The 15,815-nt window shown below is 38.9% G+C and overlaps 1 protein-coding gene across 4 annotated transcripts in view; it reads left to right on the top strand.

Annotated features, from left to right (window-relative positions):
• Positions 1 to 15,815, top strand: part of SOAT1 (sterol O-acyltransferase 1) — a 72,066-nt gene that overhangs the window by 27,753 nt on the left and 28,498 nt on the right. For 3 of the 4 annotated variants that reach the window (XM_032291272.1, XM_032291276.1, XM_032291273.1), the window contains one exon: positions 7,122 to 7,180. The exons of the other annotated variant lie outside the window; for it this stretch is intronic. In XM_032291272.1, the coding sequence (XP_032147163.1) occupies positions 7,122 to 7,180 (59 nt within the window). The remainder of the gene's footprint in view (positions 1 to 7,121; positions 7,181 to 15,815) is intronic. 4 annotated transcript variants of the gene reach the window in all.

The following is a 15,815-nucleotide window of genomic DNA, read 5'->3' as shown; positions in this document are numbered from 1 at the left end:
ATTGTCCGTTTCTCTGTTTGCAGTTTCTCTTGAGATCCTCAAGGAAGGGTTTGCTCTGCATGTATTGGGTCCTCAGAGGGCTTTTACTTAATGCATGGGTGTATACATGGAATCAATTAGTTACCAATTTAACAAGCCTGGTTGTTTGTCTCGTCTGTGTAACTTTGACAGTAGATTGAATGTAGTAATAGAAGTACAGGATTGTTAAGGAAAACAATGTGTAAGCAGCTCCCTGGGGCTGCTGAGTGGGGCCTGATTGCTCTCCACATTTCCGTTTTTGCTAAAGGTATTACTATAATAGTGTAGTACAACAATGGATCACTCTTACTTATACTGAAGATTATGTAGGGCAAAGTATGTTTTTGTTTTTGTTTTTTGTAGAGATGGGGGGGTCTTGCTTTGTTGCTCAGGCTGGTCTCAAACTCTTGGCTTCAAGTGACCCTCCTGTCTCAGCCTCACAAAGTGCTGGGATATGTAATAGGTATGAGCCAGCATGCCTGGAGTCTGGTGGTTTTTTTTTTTTTTTTTTTCTTTTTCTTTTTTTAAGGTGGCAAAGCATGTCGTAATTTTACAAACATTTTCACCAAAACTGGTTAAAATAAGATTTTTGACATGTCAAGGAATAAATGTTAAACATTCCTATTAAATGTAGTAGGTTTTTAAAGAGGTAGCATTTGTTCATGAAGATAAATATTGCAAGCCTGAGTTTTTTAGAAATCAGAAAGTTAGGGGAAAAAATGTTGAATAGTTTTCCTTATGGACTTATGTGTGGTTCTATTAAGTTTCAGGTAGCAAATAACTGACTCCTAGTGTTATCGGTTGGTGTATTACTAGAGATAGGCAAATAATTCAGAAATTACATCACCCTCAGTCCTGGCTTATCGTTGTTTCAGGATCGGTGTTGTAGAAATTGAGACGCCTTGAGTTGAGTGCTTGTAAATAGTTCTTCAAATCACTGGATGTGAGTGGGCTCATCCCTGTAATCCCAACAATTTCAGAGGCCAAGGCAGGAGGATTGCCAGAGGCTAGGAGTTCAAGACCAGCCTGGGCAACGTAGTGAGGCTCTGCCTTTACAAAAAAAAATTTTTTTTTTTTTAATTAGTTGGGTGTGGTGGCATGTGAGTGTGGTGGCATGTACCTGTAGTCCTAGCTACTTGGGAGGCTGAGGTGAGAGGATCCCTTGAGTCCAGGAGTTCCAGGCCACAGTGAGCTGTGATCATGCCACAGCCACTGCTCCCTAGCCTGGGCAATAAAGTGAGAACCTGTCTCAAAAAAAGAAAAAAAAAAGCAGTGGATATTAGATATTAGCTTTTAGGCATTCTTTTGGCTTTTTTGACATCTAATTTTTAAATTTTAAATTTTAGAAAGTTAAGAATTTGGAATATTGTATGAAGAGTTATTTTGAAGATGAAGGAAAATGAATTGGCTTTTTAAAGTATGTTTTTCTTCCACTTACTTAACTTTGTTATTTTCAGAGGGGGCTTCAGAGACTCTGGGAACAAAAACTTTTTTCTCACTTTCCAGTCCCTGCATCTCAAAGCCAGTTTGTAATGATAGCTGTCATGTTATTTATGGATAGACAGATTCATTTTGGAAGGGGCATGTAGTGAGAATTAATCTTTTACAGTCTCCTTACCAATCACCTCCCCCACCCCATGGTGGCTGAATTAGTTGAAGGGAAGAAGTTTCTGTCTTTTATTTATGAAATAAATAGTTTATTTATGAAACCATGGTCTGGTCATAGAACTAAATTAAAAATATATTCATACAACTTATAGAAAAATCAAATGGGCTTTTGTCTTACCCTTATATTTCTTAATCAGTTACCAATTTGTGAATATCTTAAATTAATCCTCTGCTTTCCATTCTCCTTGCCATTTACAACATCACTTTTTGTCTGGATTTATTGCATTTCTCTGTTTTGTGATCCTTTTCATCCTCCAATATCAGCTCAGTATTTTCCTGCATAAAATTCTTACTTTTCTCAAAACCCTTGTTATTATATGACCTAGCCTTTTCCGAGTCATAAACTCTGCCACTGTCAACAATTGAAGATATTCCACTGTCTCCTGGCTTTCATTGATGTTAAGTCAGGCACACGTTGTAATTGCAGTGCTTGTGTGGTTGGTATTTTTCTGGGCACACTTATTTATTTATTTACCTCTGCGTCAGGCAGTTTCACTGTGATTTATCTAAGTAGATTATTTATCCTACTTGAAATTCTTTGACTTATTCTTAGAATTTGTGTCTTTCAACAGTTCTGGACAGTTCTCAGCTGTAATCACCTCAAATATTGTCTCTCTTTATGGAGCTCTGATTAGATGCATTTTGTATCTTCTCATTCTCCATGTCTTTTTTCCAAGTGACATACTGTGAAAACATATAGTCTAAATGTCCAATAGAAAATTATATTTCTACCGTAAAAACAGAGTAATAGGACAATAAAAATAATGTAAAAGAATACGTATTGAATACCATTAAGTGGGGAAAACAAAACAAAAAAGAATATGTAATGACAGGGAAAATGTTTACAATACATTAAGTGAAAAAAACAGGTTATAAAGCAGTATGTATGTGAGTTTGTTTTTATGTTTTTGTGGTTTGTTTTTAAGAGAAGGGGTTATTAAGCTTAAATTACCCCAAATAGGCCTCTCAAGTTCACTTAGGCAAAGTAAATATTTCTGTTCACTGTATTTTTTTTTTCTGGGAAATACTTTTATAAATTTGAATGGGTTTTAGTCTTTTTAGGCAAAATATACCATAGCAGTTGTTAATGCTGAAATAAAAATACTTAAGCTATTACCATGTACAATAAATGAGAAAACACAAATTCTTACTTTTTATTTTTAGAAGTAGAGACAGGGTTCCACTATGTTGGTCAGGCTGTTCTTGAGCTCCTGACCTCATGATCCAACTGCATAGCCCTCCCAGGGTGCTGGGATTACAGGCATGAGCCACTGCACCCAGCCACAAATTCTCATTTTTAAACATTCAGCTGCTAAAATGATAGTTCATTATTATAGGTTTTTTATTTTAATGAATATAGCAAACTAGATGTTGCAGTTTTTTTGTTTCACACTTTTTAGCATTTATTCCGTCCTGTTTTGTTTGCTTATCTGTGTAGGTCTGTGCACATAATGATGTCTAACGTTTCTTAGTTCCCATAATATAACAGAAAACTTGACATTTTATTAAAAAGATAGAATAAAGATAATTAATAACTCATTATTCACAGCCTCATTTGTGAATAATGGCAGATTGCATTCAAAATTAACTCTACTCTGGGCCAGGCATGGCAAACCATGCCTATAATCTCAGCATTTTGAGAGGCTGAGGCAGGAGGATTGCTTGAGGCCAGGAGCTCAAGTCAGACCAGCCAGGGCAAGTCACTTTAAAAAAAAATTAGCTGGGTGTATTGGCACACACCTGTTGTCCTAGCTAGTGGGAAGGTTGATGCAGTAGGATCACTTGAGCTCAGGTGTTAGAGGATGCAGTGAGCTGCAATTGTGCCACTGCATTCCAGCCTAGGTGACAGAGTGAGATTCTGTCTCAAAAAGAAACCCAAAAAACTCTACCCATATTTTATTAATGGGTAGACAACAATTAATCCAACTGGTTTTAAAATTATAGTAGTACTGTGATTCTGTGTAAAAATAAGAAACTGTCTGTAAGTCTGTGAGAATAATAAAGCTCAGTATGCACCATACACAGGAGTTACACAGAACAGCACATTTTCATAAAAAATACTGTTAAACCTTTCAGCTGAGTGCAATGGCTCATGACTGTAATCCCAGCACTTTGGGAGGCTGAGACAGGCATATCCTAAGGTCAGGAGTTGGAGACCAGCCTGGCCAATATGGTGAAACTCAGTCTCTACTAAAAATACAAAAAAATTAGTTGGGTGTGGTGGCGCATGCCTGTAATCCCAACTTGGGAGGCTGAGGCAGGAGAATTGCTTGAACCCTGGAGGTAGAGGTTGCAGTGAGCCGAGATCATGCCACTGCACTCTAGCCTGGGCGACAGAGCAAGACTCCGTCTCGAAAAAAAAAATGGCTGGGAGTGGAGGCTCACGCCTGTAATCCCAGCACATTGGGAGGCCAAGGCAGGTGGATCACCTGAGGACAGGAGTTCAAGGCCAGCCTGGCCAACAGGGCGAAACCCCATCTCTACTAAAAAATGGAAAAAATAGCTGGGTGCGGTGGAATGCGCTTGTGATCCCAGCTATTTGGGAGGCTGAGGCAGGAGAATCGCTTGAATCCGGTAGGTGGAGGTTGCAGTGAGCCGAGATTGCTCCATTGCAGTCCAGCCTGGGCGACAGAGCAAGACTCTGTCTCAAAAATAAAAAAGAGTACTGTTATACCTTTCAAATCCAATTTTTGTTATAAAATTTCAAAAAAGATTCTCAGTCAGAATTAATACCACAGTCAAGTTAAACACCAGGAAGCTACATTACTGTAACTTAATGTACAGAAAGGAATGTTTCAGAACAGAGAAATTAGAATGAAATGAATTTTGGAATATTTTTAGCATCACGTCCCAAAAACTCTGTACCCATTAGCAGTTATTCCCTTTTGCCATGACGCCTCGCCCCAGTCTCTAGGCAACCACCAGCATTTTGTCTGTCTCAATAGAGTTATCTATTCTGGACATTGCCAAGTAAATAGGATCATACAATATGTAGTCTTTTGTGACTTCCTATTTTCACTTGGCAAAATGTTTACGTTTCACCTATATTATAACATGTATTAGTATTTCTTTTGATTTATTGTTAATCCATTTTATGGATATACTACATTTTATTAATCTACTTATCAGTTGATGGGTGTTTGTTTCCACTTTCTATTATGACTAATATTGCTGTAAATATTATTCATATACAAGTTTTTGAGAGGGTATGTTTTTCTTTCTTTTGCATATATACTAGGAATGGAATTACTAGGTCATATGTTAGCTCTTCGTTTAATCTGTCAAGGAACTTCCAGACTGCTTTTCTTTTTCTTTTTCTATTCTTTTCTTTGAGACAGATTTTTGCTCTGTCACCCAGGCTGGAGTGCAGTGGCACCATCTCAGCTCACTGCAACCTCCAGCTCCTGGGTTCAAGCGATTCGTCTGTCTCAGCCTCCTAAATAACTGGGCCTACAGGCACATTCGGCCACACCTGGCTAATTTTTGTATTTTTAGTAGAGACCTGGTTTCACCATATTGGCCAGGCTGGTCTTGAATTCCTGACCTTGTGATCTGCCCACCTCGGACTCCCAAAGTGCTGGGATTACAGGCCAGATGGTTTTTCAAAGCCCTGCACCATTTAACATTCCCACCAGCAATGTCTTGGATAGTTTAAATTTCTCTGCATTCAAGCCAATACTTGTTGTTTGTGTTTTTGATTATTGCCATCCTAGTGGGTGTGAAATGATATCTCATTGTAGTTTTGATTTGCATTTTCCTGATGACCAGTGATGTTGAATGTCTTTTCATGTGGTGATTAGGCATTTTTTTTTAAGACAAATATCTGTTGAGTTACTTTGTCTGTGTTTTAACTGGACTATTTGTCTTTTTATTTATTTTATTTTATTTTACTTTATTTTTGAGACAGTCTCGGTCTGTTGCCCAGGTTGGAGTGCAGTGGCACATTCTTGGCTCACTGAAACTTTGGCCTCAGGTTCAAGTAAATCCTCTCACCTTAGCCCCTCAAGTAGCTGAGACAATAGGTGCGCATCCCCACACCCAGCTTTTGTATTTTTAGTAGAGAAGGGGTAAAATCTTAGCCGTTCTCATTTACCAAAATTCTTTTTTTCTTTTTTTGAGATGAAGTCCCGCTCTGTCACCCAGGCTGGAGAGCAGTGGCACAATGTTGGCTCACTGCAACCTCTGCCTCCTGGGTTAAAGCGATTCTCCTGCCTCAGCCTCTTCAGTAGCTGGGATGACAGGCGCATGCCACCATGCCTGGCTAATTGTTGTGTTTTTAGTAGAGATAGGGTTTCACTATGTTGGTCAGGCTGGTCTCGAACTCCTGACCTTGTGATCCGCCTGCCTCACCTCTCAAAGTTCTGGGATTACAGGTGTGAGCCACCATATCCGGTCCCTGATTTTTTTATCCTAAAAGTACCAATTGCAGTATCTTTAGTTTTTCAGATCTGCATCTTTTGACTTTGTTTCTGCTGTTTCCCATTTATTCTGCCTAGTTCCCTGGTATGTTTTATGAACTTTGACTACGAACTTCTCCCTTTTATGGAGCTTTATCTGTTGGAATTCTGTATGGCCTTGATTGATACTGTAATCTTTCAGGGAGGAATTGCATTTGTGTCTGCCAATAGCCTGGAGACCCAGCTTGGGTTTGCTTTAGAACATATTTATCTCAGATTTTTTGGACCACATAGTGTGAGTTTAGATTGCAGACTTTAGTGAGGGGGTTATGAGTTCTTGGGGCAAATTTTCCCTCTCTGAACAGCATCAAGTAGAGATAGACATATTTCCTTCTGTTGTGGTTGCTTTCTTATCCACTGAGGTTGCAGCCTTATGTGTGGTCCCTAGCTTTATGTTGCAGTATCCTGTTAGACTTCCCATTTTGGGCATGCCCTAGACTTTGCCGTTCTATAAAGTATTATCCTCTGTGTACTATTCTGCAAAAATACTGTGCCCTGTGTTGCTGTCCGTGTAGAAGCTCAAGATTTCTAGGATTTGGCGAGAATCCTTACATTTCTCTCATGTCCCCTAAGGTTCTAGTTTCATTTTCTTTTTTTCTTTTTTGCCTCTGTGGATTTGTACTAGCTTAGCGATAAGTTTTAATAGTTTTTCGGTTTTTAATTATTTTACCCAGCATCTTAGTAGTCTTAATTGTAGAATCAGTTCAGGGAATATAATTTCCCATGCTGTCAGAATTGGATCTGTAGCATTGCATAATTAACATAGTTGTAATTACTGTGTGTACATTTACTAGTTTTGTTCTTAGTATTTTTATGTATAAATTTCCTTCTAGTTATTTTGACCATGCTGTCATGTTTTGTGGTTGTACCATAGTTTATGCAGTTATCTTTGTATTTGTTTTCAACTTTACGATTTAAATAGTGCTACCAGGGAGCTGTATCCATCAACTTAAAAGTCATGTGTTTTTCTTCCCGTAGGTCGAATTGACATAAAACAGTTGATAGCAAAGAAGATACAGTTGACAGCAGAGGCAGAGGCAAGTAATTCCCTCTTCTAGAAACAAACTTGTAGAGTTTTAGAGTTTTGTTTGGCAACATTTTTAATGCTAAATTGCTCAGATAGTTATTTAAGCAGTACATCAGTTGCCGTTAACCTGTGGAACAAGAAAATAAGACCTGCCAACCTGGATCCTGCGTAAGGATCCAGACTGCCTTTTTCCCCTCCCATCTCATCGATCACTGGCATTTTCTGGCTCTTCCAGCAAATCTTGGTTTTAGTGACCCATGTTAATAGTTGATAGAGTTGAATGTCTGTATGAGTGCTTTATGAAAGTATCTGTCATGGTTCATAGTAAATAGCAGCCTTCTAATAAATGTTGAATCTGAATCTAGAAGTAGATTTCCTGTCAAGGAAGTAGAAATAATAACTCAAAAAAAAAATAAATAAAATCATGGAATCATTTCAAGTGGGGATAAATAGTTCTACAAACCAGAATTCTTCAGTACCCTCAGGAAATTGTGGAGAGAAAAAAATACTTTAAAAAAAAATTATAATTCTATACCTGGGTATGTTGACTTTAAATCCAAAGCAAATTCCTATTTTCCCAAGGAGAAGATCACTTCCAAAATTTATTGGCCAGTTTGACTATATAAACATCCAGTGATGATGAAGTAGGCCTGTTTTATTTATTTAGTTACATGCATATATGCATGTACATATGCATTTATAGAATAATCTAGATTTAGAAACATTTTTGTAATCATGTTTCATGAAATATGTATGCCCGATTATTTATGCTCACTTTGATGTCAATGCATTTGTTATTATCAGAGCTAGTTTTCAGTTATCATCCAAGGCCAGGGGCATAGTATTTGTACTTTTATCTAATTTGTTGGAGGTCAGTACTGTTTGAGTCCAAGGATGTGCTGTCACAGAAAATTTATTACAAGAACCTATTTGTTTGAGGAGATCTGCCCTGCTCTCCTCCCATCGTCCTGTAGATATATTTGTGATGTCTACAATGTAATCCCTTATGGTACTGCTTTATAAAGTGGTACTGAAAAGATGTATTTACTGCACTTGAAATTGTGGGTATAGACTCCTTGTTAATAGGGTGTTAAACTTTATTTTTTCTGATTCTGTTAAGTTACTCGTGTAAGCCTCCAGCACTGCAGTGATCAAGGTCACTTCTGGTGAATGTCTTTTCCACTTAGTGCTTTGTTTCTCCATCATAAGAGATTGTTTAAGGATTTGTTACGTAACTTCTTATCTAATGACTAATTTATAATTTTGGCTAAGAAAAGAAAGATATTTAATGTATAAGCAGATGCTAGTTTTAGACGTCTATTCTTTCTTGCAAGTTTAGTGATTAAAATAGTTTTTGTTTTTGTGGTTTACTTGGGTGTTTCTGACCCTTCTTATTTCTCTAGTCAGGCAGGATACCTACATTTGTCTTTTATTCCTTTTTCACTTCTCCTTTTGTCCTCTTTTGCTCCCCCACTTCTTATCAAGAACACAAAACCGCCGGGCGTGGTGGCTCAAGCCTGTAATCCCAGCACTTTGGGAGGCCGAGGCGGGTGGATCACGAGGTCAAGAGATTGAGACCATCCTGGTCAACATGGTGAAACCCTGTCTCTACTAAAAAATACAAAAACATTAGCTGGGCATGGTGGCGCGTGCCTGTAATCCCAGCTACTGAGGAGGTTGAGGCAGGAGAATTGCCTGAACCCAGGAGGCGGAGGTTGCGGTGAGCCCAGATCGCGCCATTGCACTTCAGCCTGGGTAACAAGAGTGAAACTCCGTCTCAAAAAAAAAAAAAAAACAAAAACACAAAACCTTATGATGTTCTATTTGGGAGGGAAAGTTTCAAATAGGTGAAAAGTAAGTCTGTCTCTGGTATCATTCCTCTGTTTTAAAAATCTAAAGTGGGAGGAGAACGTTTTCCCATACAGAATCACAAACCCAAAGGGGAAAGGGAGTTTGGAGTGGAAAGTAGAGGTTTTGGGGAGAAGGGGTAGAAAGCGGTGGCAGGAAGAGAGATAATGGGGGAATGTTTCAAGGATTTAAGTTAAAACTTTTTAAAGAATATTCTACTTGTCTGTTTCGAATATTAATAAAATTATGAAATCCTTTGGCTTGGTCACTTAGGAGGATTAGAAGGAGAGAGTAATGAATGAAGTAAGGGAAAGGCTGAAAGAAGGATGAACCTTGGTTTAGCTCATATCATGTGTATTGTGCAAGTGACATAAGGGCTGCAGAGTTGTACAAGACTTGTTCCCTGATGTTAAGGAAAGCAGTGGCCTGAACAAAGGTAATGGTGTTAGAAAACTTACACTGTACATATTTTAGGGCACTTGATGGGCATCTGTGTCCCTATTGGGGCACAATGGCAAGAAAAAGTTGAAAAATTGAGGCTAGATTATAAAGCATTTTTTCTCAACTTTTATGCCCTCATTCATGTAGCTCTTTCTACATGAAATTTCCTCATTCTGCCTTCACCAATCAGAATAATATGTATCCTTCAAATTCTAGGTTAAATCTTGCTGCTTCTATAGTTTTTTGAACATTGCAGTTTGAAATGATGTCTTCTCTACTCTATATTGCTAAGTGCTTAGTTTATACCCCTAATATGTACTCTTAATGACTCAACAAGTGTCGTTTGGTGAACTTTAGGTGATTTGACTTAGAAGTTTTTTATTCATCAATTGTTTGCTGTCTAATGAGATTGAATATTTTACCATTGTTTATTAATCGTAATTTTTTTTTTTTTTTTTGAGATGGAGTCTCGCTCTGTAACCCAGGCTGGAGTGCAGTGGCGTGATCTTGGCTCACTGCAACCTCTGCCTCCACAGTTTAAGTGATTGTCCTGCCTAAACCTCCCCAGCAGCTGGGATTACAGGCATGTGCCACCATGCCCGGCTAATTTTTATATTTTTAGTAGAAGCAGGGTTTCACCGTGTTGGACAGACCAGTCTCAAACTCCTGACCTCAAATGATCCACCCACCTCAGCCTCCCAAAGTGCTGGGATTACAGGCGTGAGCCACTGTACCCAGCCAGTTGTAATGCTTTTTAACAAGATATAGTGGGGCTGCTGTTCTGATCTGAAAGTTCAGGATGGCATATAGAGTTTGGAGCCAGTCAGAATAGGTAGGGAGCTATATTTTAGTATAAGACTGAGAAACAGATGAGCCAGTAGGAGAAGGGAACTACACTTAGAGATCCTCTCACAGGCTGAGCTTTTATGCTAGGTGCTTTATATAGATAATCTTTATTTTTTTTCATTTTTTGAGACGAAGTCTCACTCTGTTGCCCAGGCTGGAGTTGAAGTGGTGTGATCTTGGCTCACTGAAACCTCCGCCTCCTTGGTGCAAGTGATTCTCCTGCCTCAGCCTCCTGAGTAGCTGGGATTACAGGCATGCACCACCACGCTCAGCTAATTTTTGTATTTTGAGCAGATATGGGGTTTCACCATGTTAGTCAAGGTGGTCTAGAACTCCTGACCTAGTGATCCACCTGCCTGGGCCTCCCAAAGTGCCGGGATTACAGGTGTGAGCCACCACGCCCGGCATATATACATAATCTTATTTACTTAAATCATCCCATTTAAAAGAGATCTCTAACTGGTCACTTTTTTAGAGTTGTTGCTTAGCTTTATTGGTTGACATTTACTAACATGGAAGGACTTGAGATGATCGGTACGTGAACATTGTTCGGAGCCATGCACTTTGCTTGTTTTTTCACATCCTAATTCCTTTTCTCTTGTGGATTTTTACAAATAATTTTTAAAAAATGAAAGTTAGGAATCTTTCTGGTCATTTGTAATTTGGTGTCATGTTCCTCCCAGTTGTCACTTCATCTTTCCTTGATCTTTAAAGTGAGAGCATTGCATTAGTTGCTTCCAAGTTTCCCTTTAGCGCTAAAGATTTATGTCATAATTGAGTAGCTGACTAAAGCTTTTTCAGAATTTACTGCTCGTTATTGTAATCAATAAATCTCATTGGGCAGCTGTTTCAGCTCCACAGAACGAGTTGTCAGGTAAAATACAGTATGTCCAGTCGAATTTGAATTTCAGGTAAACAATGAATACTTTTTTAGTAATCATGCAATATCTGAGGCAGACTATAAAGCTATTTGTTGATATGAAATTTAAATTTAATTGAGTGTCCTGTATTTTTTATTTGCCAAATTGGGCAACTAAGCACTCTGTGAAAAGTTAGATGTGTGGATAAAGGAACTCTTATTACAGAAAGGCATGAAGAAGTTTCTCAAGTACTGAGCAAACCTTTTAGTGTAAAGGGAAGAGGAGTGAGGGAGGTGGTAACATTAGTGTGTTGAAATTAGTGGTTTGAACTGACTGAATCTCTTAAGGTTGCTTCGAGGTCTAACATGCTTTTGAAAAAAAAGTTTTAAGTATATACTTTTTATCTAATGCCAGTGGGGTCATACGAACTTGTGTAACTCTGAGTTATGACCTTTGGAAATCCTTAGAATTGTGTTGTAACAAGACTTAAAAGATCTTGGAACAGTCCAAGGGAGATTCATATGATTAAGTCCCAACCAACTTACATTAACTATTAAATTAGCTTTGCTTTTCTTGTTTTTAATAGAGACAGGGTCTCACTATGTTGCCCAGGCTGGTCTTGAGCTCCTGAGCTCAAGCAATCCTCTTGCCTTGGCCTCTCAAAGTGCTGGGATTGTAGGAGTGAGCCACCATGTCTGCCCTAGCTTTGCTTTAACATTATGTTAAGCCATTTCTTTTGGTTGCAAATAACAGAAACCTACTTTGGCTTATTTAGGCATAAAAGAAAATATATTCAAACGATGTTAATATATCTCACTGCATCTTAGGAGAAGATGAACGTTCAGGCTCTGGAAAGAGTAAGGATTTCAGTAGAAAGAGTTTAGATACTTTGGATATTCAGTATAATAAAGTTTCTACTCACCCTCTTTCAAAGCTCAGAACCTGAGATTTATTAGAAGAGAGAGAACCGAATGTTAGCCACAAGGACAAGGTCATATAGTACAGCCCTAGCCTGGACACGACATGCCTGTCCTCGCCTCTGAGAATAGTTTCCAGAGAAAAATGAATAGGTTAAGAAGGGCAAAGGGAATGTCTTTACTAATTGCTATTGTAGAACTTTTATTAATGTATATAACTTTATAGAGGGAATGTTAGGTCTAATGTGAATATTAGAAAGATGAAAAAATTACTTTCTATTTCTACTTCTTAAAAATACATTTTTGGGCTGAGCACATTGGTGTATACCTGTAATCTCAGCACTGTGGGAGGCCAAGGTAGGTGGATCACTTGTGCTTATGAGTTCGAGACCAGCCTGGACAACATGGCAAAACCCTGTCTCTACAAGAAATAGAAAAATTAGCTGGGCATAGCTGTGTGTGCCTGTAGTCCTGCTGCTCGAGAGGCTGAGGAGGGAGGACCATTTGAGCCCAGGAGTGGAGGTTGCAGTGAGCTGAGAGAGTCAGACTTTGTCTAAAAAAAAATTGTTATAACATTCTGTTTGCTGCTTATATAGCATTTCAAATATTGTTTTTCAAATCAGTACCTTATGCTGTTGTCCAGCCTTTAAATGATCAAACTGTAATGAGTAAGACTCAAGATACAAAAATTAGCCAGGTTTAATGACGTGTGCCTGTAATCCTAGCTACTGGGGAGGGTGAGGCAGGAGAATCAGTTGAACCCAGGAGGCGGAGATTGCAGTGAGCCGAGATCACACCATTACACGCTAGCCTGGGAGACGAGAGTGAAACTTCATCTCAAAAAAAAGAAAAAGATTCCGGTGTCATGTCTGCAGATAAGAGTTTCTTTCCATGTTTTGTCAGTCATTCAAGTAACGCCTTCTAAAAAAGTTTTTGGTCCAGGTACAGTGGCTCACGGCTGTAATCCCAGTACTTTCAGAGGCTGAGGTGGGCAGATCACATGAGTTCGAGACCAGCCTAACTAAGATGGTGAAACCCTGTTTCTACTAAAAGTAGGAAAAAATAAGCTGGGTCTGGTGTGACATGCCTGTAGTCCCAGGTACTCTGGAAGCAGAAGAAGCACTTGAACCTGGGAGGTAGAGGTTGCAGTGAGCCGAGATTATGCCACTGCACTCCAGCCTGGGTGACAGAGCAAGACTTCATCTCAAAAAAAAAAAAGTTTCCGGATAGTACTTATCTATTGATTTATTGGCAGACTGCTGGAGAGACAAGTTTCTGTTGCCAACAACGGAGTGGGTCAGTTAGGGTGAGGGACTATTATCATTCTTACATCAAAGTTGAACTGTGAATCTCTTCCAGAGTTGGATTGGCTTCTAGCCTCACTCAGGCTCATTCCTGAGTGAGCGTTGCTCAGGAATGAGCAAGGATGGCCAGCTTATGAGGCTAGAAGCATGACGGAGTCAGACACGCTAGACATCTCTCACTGCCATAGTCTTTGCAAAGGCGTTACTCGTTCATAGGCTGTGGTCCTCCCCATTGTCCAAATGGCTCTAGTTGCTTCATCTGAGTTCCAAGCAGCAGAATTGAGGGAAGGAAAGGAGTGGGGTAAGGAACAGGTACCTGCTGTCTGTTAAGGAAATTTTCTGGGGACTTTGACAAACCATTTCCACCTGTATCTCCTTGGCTACCTAGGTGGAAAGAGACACTGGGAAATTTGTTTATTCTAAGCAGTCATGTGCCCAGATAGAAATCAGGGATTCTAGTACTATAAAGTGTATGAATCTCTAGTCTATTTTGAAGAATTTTGGGAAAGTCAGTTTATTGTGTTTTATGATTTCATCACTTAGAAAAGGTAGACAGGTACCTGTCCTGTTGTCCTTGAATGTTTAGCAGTTCAGTTTAATGAATGCCTACTTGGTTTCTTTGTCTATCAGATAGTACCTGATAAGGTACATTAAGTGCTGGGATTTTAAAGAAGTTGCATTTTTTGTTCTCATGCTAACTGAGAACACTATGTATAAAATGCATGAGCAAGAGGAACAACGACTGAGTTAGATACCTTAAAAATGTTATTTGGCCAGGCACAGTGGGTCATAATCCCAGTGCTTTGAGAGGCCAAGGCAGGCAGAATCATTTTAGGCCAGGTGTTTGAGATCTTCTTGGGCAACATTGTGAAACCCCTTCTCTACTAAAAATACAAAATTAGTTATCAGTTAACAAAAAGATATGGCGTTTAAAATCTGTTGAGGGGGCAGACAGTGAGGTGCCAAAAAGCAGTAATATATAGAATTTCAAATTAAGTGCAATGAAGGAAAAGAAAGAGATGCAGTAAAAGAGGAGAACAGAAAGAACTTTAGAGTGAATTATCAGGAGACCTTTCTGAGCAGTCAATTTAGTATAAGTCCTAAGCGCTGTATTACCTGTTCCATTGTGTTACTTGTTTTGCTCAGAAAGGTCAGGTTTCTGGTACCATGCCACCATGAGGTTGAAAGATTCTCTATGCAAAGACAGGCAGCAAATCAGAGAAAGAAGTAATTTATAGACTACATTATGACCTTGTGGAGTTAGAGTATAATATTCTTTAAAATCATTTTTCGAAGAAATTGTGATCAAGGGACCTAAATTTTTTTGAGACACTGAAAATAATATTTACTGATTGGTTTACTGTTTTTTTTCTTTCAACATACTTTAAGATTTTTTTATGTCTCTGTACTTTTGAAAGAGTTATTTACCCATAAATGACCCTGACCTTTTTTCATTTTAATACTCAGTCCAAAGTAATCTCTTCCTGGAAGCCTTTTCATGTAGAAGAGTTATCTTTCTAAAATGCAAATCTGAATATGTTTATAAATCTTGTGCTTAAAATGTCATTGGCTTCCAGATGTCTTTAGGATAAAATGAATTCTTTTTTTTTTTTTGAGATGGAGTCTCACTCTGTCACCCAGGCTGGAGTGCAGTGGCGCCATCTCCTGCCTCAGCCTCCCGAGTAGCTGGGACTATAGGCGCGTGCCGCCACGCTGGCAAATTTTTTGTATTTTAGTAGAGACGGAGTTTTACCATGTTGCCCAGGCTGGTCTCAAACTCCCAATCTTAGACAGTCCGCCCACCTCAGCCTCCCAAAGTGTTGGGATTACAGGCCTGAGCCACCACCCCAAGCCAAAATAAATTCTTAAAATAGCTTAAATATCTGTGATCTAGGCCCTTCTCGAATTTCCAGCCTTATCTCTGATCATTGTCGTTTTTCCTTTTTAACTATGTGTTCCAACCTTAGGGTCTTTGCATCATGGTTGTTTTCTGTTTTTGGAATCTTAGAGGTTATCTAATTCAGCTGTTTATTTAAGGTAAAAGGTCTCCTTAAGCTCTAAAATATGGTGTTTCTGTTTACCAGATTACCTAAATAAGCACCTTTTCTAGTTTCTAGTTAACTGCCTCCTCCCTTCTTCCCCTTCTCCCTTTCTACCTTCCCTCCATCCGTCCCTCCGTCATGGTGCTAGGGCTGTCAGAGTCCACTGGCTGCATGAAATTAGTATCAATGGATATGAGATTGAAAAGATAGGCAAATTAGAAAGCCTATAACCTCAACATCATCTTCAGGTTACTGATACCAGGCATTATTCAGATTTCTTTGTGATCACATACTGAGTTCTAATTCATGTGATAGAATTCAGAAGGCAGAAGTGGACTGTTTCTTGTACTGTATTTCTTAATATTCCCTCTTACAAAGAGAGTAACA

This window comes from Sapajus apella, unplaced genomic scaffold, assembly GCF_009761245.1.
Source record: "Sapajus apella isolate SASKATOON/1434 unplaced genomic scaffold, GSC_monkey_1.0 scaffold25, whole genome shotgun sequence".
In the NCBI taxonomy this organism is placed as follows: Eukaryota; Metazoa; Chordata; class Mammalia; order Primates; family Cebidae; genus Sapajus; species Sapajus apella.
Note: the sequence above shows the minus strand (reverse complement) of the source record. Positions and strands in the feature narration are given on the sequence as shown.